General features: G+C 44.9%; 5 protein-coding genes across 5 annotated transcripts; 2 read left to right on the plus strand and 3 right to left on the minus strand.

The window, feature by feature from the left end:
* Positions 1-125: 125 nt before the first annotated feature.
* On the plus strand, positions 126-2,345 carry L203_106378 (uncharacterized protein; the record flags this gene model as incomplete). The annotated part of the gene is made up of 4 exons (XM_066215730.1): positions 126-243; positions 331-393; positions 446-1,278; positions 1,323-2,345. The coding sequence occupies 4 exons, from the start codon at positions 126-128 to the stop codon at positions 2,343-2,345; spliced, it is 2,037 nt and encodes a 678-aa protein (XP_066071827.1).
* A 690-nt stretch (positions 2,346-3,035) lies between these two features.
* Positions 3,036-5,161, minus strand: L203_106379 (uncharacterized protein; the record flags this gene model as incomplete). The annotated part of the gene is made up of 9 exons (XM_066215731.1): positions 3,036-3,178; positions 3,229-3,478; positions 3,529-3,854; positions 3,907-3,990; positions 4,040-4,133; positions 4,180-4,664; positions 4,714-4,733; positions 4,815-4,876; positions 4,940-5,161. The coding sequence occupies 9 exons, from the start codon at positions 5,159-5,161 to the stop codon at positions 3,036-3,038; spliced, it is 1,686 nt and encodes a 561-aa protein (XP_066071828.1).
* A 1,534-nt stretch (positions 5,162-6,695) lies between these two features.
* Positions 6,696-8,521, plus strand: L203_106380 (uncharacterized protein; the record flags this gene model as incomplete). Its single annotated transcript, XM_066215732.1, has 2 exons — positions 6,696-6,929; positions 6,986-8,521. The coding sequence occupies 2 exons, from the start codon at positions 6,696-6,698 to the stop codon at positions 8,519-8,521; spliced, it is 1,770 nt and encodes a 589-aa protein (XP_066071829.1).
* Positions 8,522-8,748: 227 nt separating this feature from the next.
* Positions 8,749-12,340, minus strand: L203_106381 (uncharacterized protein; the record flags this gene model as incomplete). Its single annotated transcript, XM_066215733.1, has 6 exons — positions 8,749-8,908; positions 8,961-10,296; positions 10,345-10,977; positions 11,025-11,312; positions 11,370-12,143; positions 12,193-12,340. The coding sequence occupies 6 exons, from the start codon at positions 12,338-12,340 to the stop codon at positions 8,749-8,751; spliced, it is 3,339 nt and encodes a 1,112-aa protein (XP_066071830.1).
* A 603-nt stretch (positions 12,341-12,943) lies between these two features.
* Positions 12,944-14,307, minus strand: L203_106382 (uncharacterized protein; the record flags this gene model as incomplete). Its single annotated transcript, XM_066215734.1, has 5 exons — positions 12,944-13,011; positions 13,073-13,158; positions 13,226-13,431; positions 13,485-13,729; positions 13,782-14,307. The coding sequence occupies 5 exons, from the start codon at positions 14,305-14,307 to the stop codon at positions 12,944-12,946; spliced, it is 1,131 nt and encodes a 376-aa protein (XP_066071831.1).
* Between the last annotated feature and the right edge of the window lie 106 nt (positions 14,308-14,413).

The following is a 14,413-nucleotide window of genomic DNA, read 5'->3' on the forward strand; positions in this document are numbered from 1 at the left end:
GGAATCGGTAGAGAGGTATATATAGAGAGAGGTGGGATTTTTTATTTTATTTTGTTTCGTTTCGTTTGAATTGTATCTTGATTACAAACTACCATTCCATTGTGTCGCACTTTTCTAATCACCTCATGATGGCTTCCAGTGCTGTCCCAGTGATGATGACCAGAAGACACCGCTCCCGGCTATGCTCTCAAGCTGGACACTCGCGACCTCGTTCTGGGCAAGATGCGTCTGGGTGTAGAAACGGTACGTACACGTCGCGTGGTGGCGGGTGTGGGACGGGAGCTGGGTCTTGTTGGGTTGTTGGGTTGTTTTTGCTGATAGGCTATGTAGGCGATGGTGCATTGGATCGCATTGCCCAGGTGTCAGCGAATTCTCTTGAAAATTCGGTTGGACGTAAGTCGGCGTAGTATAACGAGAAAATGGCTGACGCCATTTTGAAAATCAGTCGCGTTCAAGGCGGACAGGAAACCTGTCCGGAATCCTTTGCCAGACTTGACTCGCGTCGCGACGGCTGCACAGACCGCCGCTGTCTTGTCGCGGCCACCGCCGCCCACCATTTTTGGTCGGCCCGGTACCCGGCCTTTTACGTTGGATCCACTTCCGTTCAAGGACCAAGACGTTCCACTGCCAAAGGCGTACAATGCTGCATATCCTCATCCACTGACGGCGTACACGTCGCCGGGAGTGAATCCCAAGGCGGTCGAAGCCTCAGGGTATTTGGCTCACCTCGAGAAACTCATGGAGGAGGATCCCAAGGCTGCACTCGGGACGATTTTTCATGACGCAGGTTTTGACGATTTGCAACATTCGGTGTACCTCGTCTTTACGGCCAAAGGCAACGCAGAGGATGGCAGGCCAGGGAATGGCATTCCAGAGGCCATGTGGAGCCAGTTTGAGAATCCCTGTAATGCGAGGTTACCGAGTGTGCATTTGGTTGAAAAGATTATGAACACTGGACAACAAGAACAGGCAAGTGTTGGGTCGCCCAACGTACCGAGCAATGTTGGACCGAGGTTCAACCAGCACCATCCGCTATCGGTCGAGTATGGCGACCGTACTGCTTTGCTCTGCTCTGGTATAGTGTCTCCTATGAGCGACGTTCGTCCGAACCGACAAGGCGAGGTCTACCATGGCGGGCATGCCACACAGAAACACATGATACATCTGGAGGAAGAAGGAATGGGTGAGAGGGAAAGGGCTGGAAAGCCTGCTTGGAAGACTGAGATTTGCGTCGCATACGAAAAGACAGGACATTGTCAGTATGACAGTGGGTGCAAGGTGTGTGTTTTGCTGTTTTGAGAGGCAAAAGCTGATGAAGATAGTTTGCGCATGGTATACACGAATTACGAATCACCCAGCATGATTTATCTGTTCGCGGACTTGCCTCTCCAGTGATAGCGCCCACCCAAGCTGGATATTTTGTTGAAGACCGAATGATACGAGATGGATCGTCTTCCACACAAGCTGTTTCATTTGCCAAGGCGCAGAATGCCACATCACAACTCACCAGAGCACAGATGCAATGGCAAGCAACTCTTTCAGGGTATGATCAAAGATGGTATCGCCGAATGTCTGTTCCAGTTTTTTCGCAAGTGTCATCCAACCATCGACGACATTCGGAGGACGTCATCACTCCTACGCCTTTTCATTCATTGCCGGCTCAGGATGCCATTGGATCGGAGAGGGCTCAATACGCCACATATGCTAGCATGCAAAACATAAGCGAGACCCGTCCTGAAACTTATCCTCGAGCCGAAATCAGCCCTGGCAGAGAACATGACGATCCGCTCTTCCCGTCATACCATTGTTCCTCTGTTCAATCCACAAAGCAGGAAAGGCCTACATTTATGGATCCCTTTGCGCGTCTATCTGTGGCTTACAAGGCTGAAAAACAAACAGGCCTCGCGTTTTCCATGGCTACACACAGTCCTATCGTTCGAAATACGTACTTCTCTCCGTCATCTGTCTTGTACCCTGTCGCAAGCTCTCCCTCGGAACATTCAGAAACTTTGGAAGACAATCGTCTAAGCATGCTTAGTAGCTTAAGCGATGGCAGCAAAGATTCGCCAGCGACACCAATTGAATTTTCCGAAGAGTTTAACATTCGTCTCGGCTCTACTGAGTCATTTTCGCCCGCATCAAGCATGTCATCCGGACTTCCTCTCCTGTCCGACGGCGGAAACTTCAAAGACAAAAGCAAAGAGCCTTTTAGTCGCAAAAGTAGTAGCGGTAATGGCTGTTGTACCGACGGGCATTTTGGTATTCACATGGGCCCAATGATTGAGGACACTAGAATGGGCAGTATGACACTGGATTTTGCGGGAGGTGACAGTATCTGGCGTTAGGGTTCATGTCCCAATCTTTATAACCTGTGTGTCCGTGGTCTACAGTGATACTCACTGTTGTTCTCCGCCACAGGCGACCAGACCACACCCAAAAAAGAAACAACTGTCTTTTGTCTTCCGCTACCCAGCATATGTTTTGTCTTTTTTTTTTTTCGGATATCGACCCTTGTTCACAAAACCCTCTTGGTATCAGTACTTCTGGTACACGGTACATGGGAGGGATGGACTGTTTTTATACCTTTTTTTTTCTCTTTTTCTCTCTTTTTTTTTTTTTTGTTTTTTGTTTTTTGTTGATAATTGCTGTCCTACCATTAGGCCAATTACAAAAGGCTTGAACGTTTTGTCTAAATTTACTCATGTCTACAACTTGATATTTGTGCTTTATTAGTTCTGCACTTGACAGATTTGTAAATAGGTTTTCATTTGCTGATCTGCTCTTATTACTCTTCCTTGTATGCTCAATCTCATCGACAGGTACATTTCTCAATCGGATATACACGAATCCCATATGCATTGTTTTACATCATGTCTATGTATTTTTGCGCATTAACCAAATGATTACAAAATGAGTCATGTGTAATGAGTCTTGTCTACTTGGATTACATTTGATATCAACAAAAACCTTGCCCAAGTGGCTCTGAGATTTATACACTGCGTTGTCTTGCGTTGTAAAGTTCAATGCTTGTTTCTTTAAACACCGTTAGCACTAAGACTGGTGCTGCTGCCACCAGCCAACAGCCTTGACATGGGTTGAGCATAAGCTAGTGAACGTTTGACGTAAAACAGCATGTATGCCTTTTGAGATAATACTGTCGAGAGTGTAGTAGGTGTTACTGCAAGTCCCGTTAACTTCAGTTATGAATTCAGATGGAAACGAACACACCTTTGTCATCATCACAGTGCCACCACTCCTCGCCATCCCTCACATCCGCCCAATAATGGCCATTATCTAGTTTTCCTTCGTGTGTCACAACAGCAAAGAGATCATACAAATAGAGTGAGTCTGGTAGTTGGTTCTGACGGTCTGAATAAGTGGACGTTGTAGATGAAGAACAATAAGGACGCATGTCGAGAGTAGAAGGAAAGCGAACATGAGATTCAATCTTGGATGTTGTTAATGAATGAGCAAAACGCTGACACCAATGTTATCCAATGAAGAGTCATATGTAAGAGTTATACTTGCCTTAAGCTGAAAAGATAAAACTGGTGCTAGTTTCTTGATGCCTAGTTTTCGCATGGCGACTACACCTAATCCACCTCCGCACCCGCTACAATCGTACCCTTTCCCACCGGGCTCTCCAACTCGTTCAGCAGCACAAAATTTCCTCAGCATCCCCGCTAACGTAAGCTGATTGTCATTATTCAAGATAGTAGCTTCGGGCGACACGGATGTTGTTGCAGATGGAGGGAAGTCGAGCTGGATATCAAGAATAGGATCGACGGTAGTTGATGTCTTTGAACACTTAGAGCATATGACGGAGGACTGCAATGAGCCGGCAAAAGTTTGGTCTATATCCAACATTAGTCTTTTGAAAGTATATTGCAAGTTAGAGAGACGTACGGGCGATACAGCTACAACTGGATAGTTGGCCTTTAGCGTGAGCATGGATTTGATCCAATGCTGCAAGGAAAAACGAATGGGCATCTTGCGGAAGTGAGCAAAGGAGACGAGCAAGAGTTATTAAGAAGTTCACCTTGTTGTCCATACCCTTCAAGCTCAGTACTAGTGTGCCACATCGCCCAGAGCATTGTCACCGGTCCAAACGGAGATTTATCTTCATTATAAAACTACCTACATGTTAGCCTGTCTCATAGCTTTATCAGAAGCACTCACCTCTTCAAAGGCTTTATCCAATTCACAGCAAACACATCCCTTTTCTCGATCGCTACCGACATTTCCCGGTCCATTCTCTACGCCCAAAAAGGGCTTACCAACAAGCAGACCTTTTCCGCTATTAGTACATACATATCTGTTGTGCTTGTCTGATAAAAAATAAGCCTTGAGAAGAGGGTTATGTATGAGCGCTTGTAGGATAGCCGATAAGAAGCACGTCTGCGAAAGATTGAGCAATGGTCGAAGGCCCCGACAGCTCGTTCGAGTCACTTCGCCTTCATTCACGCCCACCATGTTGCTAGGATTCCACGCTTTCCATTCTCCTCTACCTCTGCCTTTACCGCCAACCATCCCAGGCTCTCTTGAACGATCATGAGATTCTTCGATACGAATACGAGCGGTGAGGAACAAAGTCTCGAAAGAATCGGGGTATGTTGTGTCGTCGCAGAACAAGCAAAAAATAGACCCAGTTAAGGGCTCCACAGCTGAGACGCATGTTGGTGACCTGGCGAATTGTAACGATGTGCAACTCACCAAATGCACAACTTCCCTCACTGGACGCCAAGTGCGATTTGATGCAATCTTTGGAGTCAGTTCCTCTACCCGTAAATGACATACACCCAACGAAAGCGCACGTTAGGCACACCCATGGCCTGGCGATAGTGCTTCCACAGGTAGAACATGTTGGCGGTATCGTCTGTAACATTCGTTAACGCTAGTGTGCTGGAGCTGGTAATAAAGTAATTAGCCTGTATCATACCTTACGCCGCTTTACACCTTGAGAGATAGCTCCCCAGTTGATCGCCTCTGTAAATTTCCTCTCCACAGCTGCTCTCTTTGTGTCACCTAGAGGACCTGGTATACCTTCATAGGCAACTGTTGCTTTGTCGCCAGCTGCAGACGAAGCTGGCAAGTCGATGAGATTTGATAGATGCGGACAGATAGAGGTGTCTGTCCTAGAAAAAAGTTGTTGATCTGCCATTGCTCTATACTGAGCGGGCTGTGGATGAAGAGTAACTTTAGAAATGTAAATTACAACAATGGGATACAAAGAATGGTTGAAATATTATGATGTCACGACTTGGAAACAAACCTACTCAAGTTTAAAAGAATGAAAAAAGCTGATTTAGTTATATATTTCCATCACCATTTTCAACAAACAATAATGAAGCTAAAAGGTCAGTTGGGTTTGTTAAAGACTAAAGCTTGACAGCGAAATCGTGATCTCCTATACAATCAACGTAGGATCAGTCTTCTTCCCCTCCAGCGTCATCTATGAGCAAAAAAAATTATTGGAGCCAAATTTGATGCCCACAAATCAAGAATCTTGGAGGAGCATCAATGGGAGACAGCTCTGGAAGTTTGGCTGTTTATTTTGACTGTCAATTACCATCATGTTAAACAGCCGGAGCAACCTTAATGGAAATGGTTGTTCTCATACACACCTGACAAAAGATTTTCAAGGAGAAGCAAGTTGCATCCGACAAACACAATGAAGAGTGCCAATGCACAAAATACTATCAAGAAAGAAGAACGTCGAGGCAATTGCACAAGGCTTCAATGTCTTTATTGATACCTGGAAGCCCTTCTTAAAGCGCCTGAAATTTGGAGTTTGTGCAAAAGGATAGCTTCGACGATCACCAGTGGCTTGTGGTCAATCAATATTTCTCATACTAAGCGTACACGCTTCAACACTATAAGCCACTTGCTATAGCGGCCCGAAAAGCAAAGTCAGTGACACCGCTTATTCCAAAGAGTGAACTCGGTCGTTTACGGGACTCTGGCCTGGTCACCAAGAGACGGAACTGAGATAGATTGAAGAGAGATGCCCACTTGTCTGCTCCAATATGATGGTTACTGTCGGTAACCACAGAAACGGATCATTTCGTTATAACCAACCAGAATAATGAAGACTCCAGCACATTGTATCCTTTTCTAGCAATGGGAATTCTTAGTCTCAAAGCGGATAGAAATGAAGGAAATCAGAGCTGCAGAGGTTTAAGGAAAGTGAAGATGCTTGCATCGATACATCCTCTCTTCACAAACCCGGCATCATGAGACTTGACCGTCCCACCACGTTGAATAAACTTCTTCAATAACCTTTCTACAAGCTATCATTACTCAATAATGATCTCAAACCATCGAGTCACGCAATCCAAAGGTACACTTTCCACGCTCTGTATGATCACCGATGCATACCGAAAGAGTTTTGACCAAGTTTTAACGGCTCATGAGGTCCTGGCAGTCATCCATTTGGTCCATGTCAAAGATGTCCTCCAAGAGATTTCATATGCCACCTACTCTAGCCAGGAAGATCCTATCTTCTAACTAAATATTACTATTCTGCCACTCTGAATGGCATAAAATTTTATAATAATTCATTACTTTAGTAATACAAGTTTCATGTAATTACGTAATGTAAACGCGTCGCGTTTGTGGATAAATAATGTCGAATTAATGTTTTCTCATTTACATCTATAATTTGTTTTTATTTATTGTATCTTAAACGCTCCAAAATGTCTAACACTCCAAACAACCTTCTCTTGAAGCATCCGTTTTTCTCTATTCCAGGCATCGATCCTAGTGATCCTATTTCGGCTCAGACTGAAAAACTTGACCAACTTATCACTCTACTCTTGCGGGACATTGACGCCAATTTTGCTCGTTTCCATCAGATTGTGACCAACAAAGTGCTGCCTCAAATCAAAAAGTATGCCATAGCCTCAGAACCTACCCGAGAGTCGGCTCAAGTGAGTAATAACATTGCTGTAGCCAAGGAACGTTAATATTCATCTTTGGCATTCAGTTTTGGAGGGCCTTTTTTGAGACAGCGTCTTCCGTACGACTTTCGAATCATGGAGACATGACGACAAATACAGAGCAACCCGATGTATCCACGCAATATGATGATCATACTTTTACTCTTCGTCGGGAAGACGAGTCTTCCATCCGCAATGATGGATCTTTCATGTTCGATCCACCTCCCGGTACATCATCCACTCCTCTGCCTGCCGGTCGGTCCATAGGGAAACCCAATGATAGCTGGGAAGATTCAATAGAGTCGCCGTTTGATAGGCTGGACAGGAAGCTCAGGGACGAACTCAAAATTGGTCAAGATGGAAAATATGCAGAGCAATCGAGTAGTGAGATGCCTACCCCCAGCTTACCTAGCGGATACAGCCTACCGGGTATGGATAGCCTCAACAACACATCAAATATCAGCGAAACTGCTCATTCCTACCGTGCATCCCTTACTCCCAAAGCAAATCGCTTAGCGAATCCTCCTCCTGCTAGTGCCAATCCTTTTGGCCCTAATTTTAGTGGTATCGCAGATTTGCGTTCCACTCCTCTTAATATGAAGTTCAAAGGGAAAGCGAAGGCAGTAGATTCTAGAGCATCCATCATGTCTGAATTGAGTGACTCTGGATCGGATTCGGATTCGGATTTACCTCCTGGAATGTCACCACCCGTAACAATGGCATTCAACCTCCCACCTCGAGCTCAAGCCATCATGAGCGTGGCTCAAACGCCTGCCAAAGGCAAACACAAGGAGGCTGGTGGTTATAAGAGAGAGATTGAAGCTAAAATACTAATTGATGATTTATTGAAGGAGATGAGCCAGGAGATGTCTCCTAAACTTGAAACACCAGAGGCTCTCAGGCGATACTCCGTTTTACCTAACAAAGGCCGTGTAGGCAAACTTGATTCTTCTTTATCTTCCACTGTGCGGCCTCCGTCGCTGGACGAGGATAAAACTTTTCGCACCTCTATTTCTCACGTTTCTCAATCACAATCCTATTCCCACCTGAATTCTTACTCTCATCATTCTCATTATGAGCCTGAGTCATTCCAGTCTCAACCTCATGTTCCTCGAAAATCCCTTGCAAACTCTTCCTTCAATTCAAACACCACTATCACTGAGGTTCCCAGAGGACCCGATGCTTATTCGAATGAGGAATCTTCAGATGATGACGATGATTCTTTTGAATCTTCAGGCGACATTTCCTCCTTACACATCCCGTCTACTGGCTCATCCAATCACCCCGGATTCGCCCCATCCTATCCTACTGCCCTGCCTCGCTACGAAGGAGAGATGCATCACCAAAACATTGTGCCTGATGATTCCTACGCTTGGTCAGCTGGTGATGTCACGGATACGTCGCTCTTTGGTGGAAACGGAGGAAGGCAGCCTCCTCGTGGGTTTGCATTAATGACTAAAGATGAAATGCATACATATAATGGAGGAAAATTAGAAGATGCTGCTGGAGAGGATTTGGAGCTGAGTCCAACAAAAATGATCGGTATGGGAAGATTATATGGAGGGGCGGGCAGTGGACAGTAAACGGTTTGGTCGCTATGCGCTACTGGGACTTTTTGATTTTTTCTAGACCGCTTGCAGGTAATTTTGGGATATTCAGGTTGTGGAATGTAAACAAGGAATGTATTCGGTACATGCCATTACAAGAAGTACATTTATACAACATACCGAAACACAACTCATATACTGGTGTCGGCGTAGACACTTATACTCTGTAATTCTAAATTGTACTGAAAAAACGAAACCAATATCTATGTGTGAGCTTCTACGTCGCTTGTCGCATCCTCTTCAACCAAGATTGGCTCATATTCTTCTCTTTCCTTGTTGGTCCAGAACCAATAGCCAACTCCAGCAGCAACTACAAGAAGCAAAAGACTCATTCCAGATAGCGTTATGGTAAGCACTCCCCATCTGTATAACTTGTCAGCACCCAGTAGCTTTGATTAATTTTTCCTGTGCTCACTTGTAAAACCAACTAGGTTCATAAGGTATGAGGGCCGAATCAATCACAAGAAGGCCACCGCCAAGCACCATTCCTCCTCTCCATAGCTTGCTCGCTTCATCGTCTTCGTCTTTACCGCCTTTACCGTCTTTACCATCTTTTCCGCTCTTTCCGTCTCTTGTATACTTCCCGTTGTCACTGCTCTTGTTGCTAACTACTTTCGCCTTGCTGTTTTTCCAGCGAACAGTAGCTCTTCCGCTAGCACCAATGCGGGCCGAAATACTCAAGCCATCCTTACGTGCATTCTTAATCCCAACAAGCCAACTGCTATCGCCCATGTTGCGAAAAGCGAGGTCAGCGTACTTGCTCTTTCCCGACAAAAGAGTGGAGTATACCGTATCATCAGCTAGAGAAAGTGGTTCTCCTTCTTTAGGAGCAACGCTGGGTAAACGGACGGGTAATGAGCCTGTTGCTGAAGGATGAGCAGAGGGTATTATGTGGAGCTTGAGCAAGTCGAGTAATGCAGAAGGAGTGTTGGTATAGTAGGTAAGGTTGAGCTTTGAAAAAGCCTTATCAGTTGGGCAGAGGACGACGTAGCTTGGATAGGCCAGATCATCGCCCGCCTCATTATCTTCCTCACTCTTATCTTCATCCAGATCTAATTTACTTCTTATATTAACAATACCTTGTAATTCAGATTCTTGCACTTCTTCCTTGGTAGGTTCTCGCCCCTCTAATATCCATCTCAAACCTGCCTTGATCATCAAATTAGCCATTGTGGTTTGCTTTGATCCTTTGATGAGTTTACCGATGGTAATATTCACATCTGCGGGAAAAACAACATGGTTAACAGTATGAATTACGCCGGTTTCTGTCAAAGCATCAAGCGCAGAGACATTGGCCGGGTGCAGTTCGCCATTAGAGGGAAGAAAAGTCCCAGAGTCATGGTCTTGCCATTTGGTTGGCGATCCGATGGTGATGGCACCATGTTCGCCTTCTAGGCGATTAAGTACTAGATCACCGCCTTCAATTGTTTTGTAGATCTTCTTTCCAGCCTCGATGTTTTGCGAATAGATCAGGTCCTCTACGCAATGGTATTTGATAACTTTTCGGAGATCAACTTTTCCGTCTGCCAACAAAAGCCAGTTCATCGCCAGGCCAAGCTGGTCAAATGCAGAGTTGTGTGGCATGAAGTACGTGACAGCAGTAAGGTGTTTAGTTGACTTGGCAAGTTCTGCAGCATACAACGCAGCAACAAACATGGAGAGCTGGAGATCAGAGACCGCTGTTTGGAGGACACTGTCCGGCGTAGAAAGTAAACCAGATATGAGGTAAATGATGTTGTTGCCGGATTTCACTGTGACCTATAAGCATTTTTGATTTGTTTATCAAAACCACTACTAACCAGGTTTACCAAGAACAATGGATCCTCCAAACCGGACTCGCCCTTCACCCACTATCTCCCAATCATTACGACGCTCTTCGCTGTTATCAGTAATTTCCACTCTCAGTCTTTGTCTCTCTCCGTCAAGGGAAGAAGTTCTCATCTCAGTAAGTAGAAGATGACCATCTTTGATTTTGTAGGGAAGCAACTTGCCGGGAAGTATGTGGTATTGCAAAAGAGCCGCAAGAGGCGAGGCATCTTCAAATGACCTTGTTTGATACGGCAAGACAGCTTTTCTTGTCAGAAGCCGATTTTCAACGAAAGGGTCAAGCCCACCCCATTTTTCTAAGACATCGTCGGTAGGTGCAAGTATGGTGTATTCCTTGCCGCCTTTTTCATGACTCGCTTTTCCAATATATGTATCGGATAAGTTTGCAGAGCGCATGAGAGAAACAAAATTGGTAGCATTCAGAGTGAGTAGCATTTTTTCCGCGGAGTTGAGCAAACTGAATTCTGACGGCAATTGAAGCATAGGAACGATATGAAGAACACCATTAGAGGCGAATATATCGACTGTTTCAGTGATTGTTCCATTGACAGTCATTATGCCATGATATGAAGTAACGTTCAGGTGCTGTCCAGAGATTGTTTCCACTACATATCGATGAATGTCAAATCAATAGATAGCAAATAGCACTCACAGTCTGAGCTTTTATTACAAAAAGCATCGCTCCACCAGACACCCTTGCCTTTTCCGCCAGATACTATCGAATGAGCCATAGTTCTTCCCACACCTTCCTCGCCGTAAGGTCCTTCTAGGTAGCCTCGTTCCATCTCGTCGAAAGCAGCTTTGAAGGCTTCATTGCTGGGCGCGAAAACAGTAAGATGAGGCGTGATAGCAAACGAAGAAGGCAATGGAGATGGAGGAGATGATAGTGGAAGGATTCGAGAGAGATAAGATAATTGGGGATGGGTGTGAATAATTTCTTCTATACCAAACTTTCAGCCTGTCCTGTTGCCCTCAAGTACTTGAGCATAAGACTAACCAATACTTGGAGGCATATCAATAACACCATCAAGACCAACAACAACACCGTTACTCGTCCACCTTGCACCAATTATCTGATTTTCCTCAGTCGATGTACCATTTTTCTTAGGTTCCAGCCATCCCCTGCCGTCCCAAATCCCAACTCCACACTGGCCGCCTGAACCAACACCAACTTTGCCCCGAACTCCACCTTCCATGCTGTTTTGGCGAGCAATTCTGAGCCTCTGACCATGTCCTCCAAGTAAGCCTTCGCCTCCACGTGGTAGCCAGGGTGGTCCATGTTCTGGTGTTGGTGGAAGTTGAGGTTGTTTAGCTAACGGGAAAAGAAGTGTGGTGTGTATCGTAATGTTACCGCTCTCGGAGGAAAGGAAAGAACTGGGCGGCAATGTATAATTAAGTAGGTGGTAAAGTAAATGTTGTCTCAGCGCCCAATTCTGATTGTCCATTGTCCTCCGTTCTTGCTCCTCATCACCACTCAAAGTTATCCTTAACTTGAAAAGATCCTCCTCACTCATAAGCCACTCTTCAATCCCGTCAGGGCCTAACCAGCCATTAATGAGACCCCCTTTCTCGTCCTCCTGCATTGACGATAATGGCTTGTTACGGTCTGCCCAATTCTTCCAGGCTTCATTTGTAGGCGCGAAAACGGTTGCGTTGCTTATATGTGCCAGCATGGGTATACATTTAGACCGTTGGAGAAGATGTAAAAAGGTTGTGTGTTGATGTGAAGCTGAGAGGGCAGAAACTATTGTCTCCGCTTGAATCGATATCTCTTTCGTATCGTTCAGTAATGCTTTTGTGGATGAGAACGAGAGCCGTACCATGCGATCCATCTTCTTTCATGTTATCAATAGTTTTGGCATCACTGTACAGCTGTTGTGCCAGACCATCTTTATCCAACGGCAACTGTGCTGCTTTTCCACAATGTACGAGAAATACCACGGCGAGTAAGCAGGTAGAACCCCACATCTTGGTCGTTTTTTGCTGTGGTTTTTCTGTCTCGTCGTGACAGAGAATACTGTTCTTTAAAACCTTTCTTATTTTGTTCTTTTATGAATTATTGTTGTAAACTGATTTCAATTAGTTGTTGAAAGCGTCATAAACATCCGGATGCTGTATTACGTAACATAAAACTATCTATGGACAGAACTGACTTGAACATTGTTTGTTGTATTTTTATTTATTTAGAATAGTCATTTGTAAAAAATATCATCTATTATGTTCCAAACCTATTAGAGAAGAAGGAAAAAGTGACGTGTTGCCAAACATAGCTTGAGAGTACTATTGGATTCTCTGGAAGCTACACTGTAGCACCCTCAGCACTTTACTGTTGATGAGGACGCAAGTATTAGTAAAGAGAAATGAGTAAGAACCCAAATGTAAGGCCAAAGAGGCATTTGAGCCACCATAATCCAGTTTGCCTTTGTTCAGTCACTTGCGGTCGATATCGGTCCAGCATCTGGCTAGATATTTGCTCTGATTCTTATAAAAGGATCCCACTACTGCCAGTTCCCGTTTATCAGTCAAGATTGATTATTCTGAAATACCGTTTCTCAAGTTGTGCATGAGAAGCTAGACTTGGAGGTTCAAGTAGAGAAGTTGATGACCTGAAAGGATCAAGTACAAAGTCCCACTTAAATCTGTAACTTCATTAGTCTATAGCAAGATGTGAAATAGAAGAAAGTGATACCACGAACGAACAGAGTGAGTATTGGCAAGCCTCAAAATTATACACGAAATTTACACGTAGCGTTTCTCTGCCAATGATTGGTCTGTTAAGATGATTACTGTACAGCGAGTTGCGATAAACTGATGATACATCACTTGAAGTGGTCTTTGTTCAGTTGCTTTTACATTTGATAGGCTCCTTTTTTTCCATGCCCGAACCGATCACCCAAACCTTTTGCGTCTCGAATCATCTTTCCCCGTTCTTGATCAGAGAGTAGACGACCAGTGAAACCCATATCTCGTGCGTGGTCCCAAATCGGAGGGGCACCGTCGTCTGTCCTCTTTTTTGATTTGAGGGAACCCTGATGAGTGTCCAACAGTGACGCACCTCGCTATAACCATGTCAGTCCACAACGGCCAAGCTTCATGTAGCCAATATCCATACGTCGTATTGACTTAAGTTAATCTTGATTTGATCTTCCCTTCGTCTTTTTCTTCTCTCCTCCAGCTCCTCTTCTTCCGAAATCAGCCTTTCGCCGCCTTTGTCCTTCTTCCTTCTTATCCCGGCCACTTCATCAGCTATACGTTGAGCCTTTTCAGCAGGCGTTTCTGTCCAAACAGAATGATCTACTTCGAGGGGCTCAGCGTTTGAGCGAGAGAATGTAGTTGGACGTTTTCTCAGTGGGTCAACTATAGACTTATCAGAGCTATACCCGACAGCAGGAGAATCAAGACTCTGTACCTGATGATAGAGGGCCAGATGTTGGGGGAACAAGCATCCATTCCTCTCTTTTCGTAACCTTTGGTTTGCCTTTTTCCTCGATATCCTTTCTTCTTCTTTCCTCCAGTTCCATAAATTCTTTTACCGGATCATACGCATTACTATCTTCGTCGCCTATATTGGGAGCTGGAACAGGTCCGTAAACATCATCGTCAGAATCGTCATCTTCTGGATGAGGCCGTGCAATCAGAGGACCGATCGATGAACTGCGACCTGAGATAAGATTTGGTGGAAGAGATGGACCGGCAACTTTGGTTTGGCGGGCTGAAGCCATATGAGGAGGAAGTGCTGGAGCATAGTCATCTTTATCTTCATCCTGTTCTTTATCGACACTGGGCCTGTCGTCCCCCACAACACACTCAACATTGGTTATTGCCGAGGATGGCCCGGTCAATGGTTCAGAATGTGGTGATCCAGAAGGAGACCGAGATCCAGATGCTTGCGCAAGATGGCTTAGGTGTGGCGGCAGGCTTGGACCAATAGTCATTTCAGTTTATAAAGAAAGATTAAAGAAACAAATAGAATTGGAATGGGCAAGCTGTTGGTTTTTATTTGTGTGGGGCCCAATTTGTATTTTTTGTTCAATTTATTCC

The sequence above is a fragment of the Cryptococcus depauperatus genome, chromosome 8, assembly GCF_001720195.1.
Source record: "Cryptococcus depauperatus CBS 7841 chromosome 8, complete sequence".
Taxonomy (NCBI): domain Eukaryota; kingdom Fungi; phylum Basidiomycota; class Tremellomycetes; order Tremellales; family Cryptococcaceae; genus Cryptococcus; species Cryptococcus depauperatus.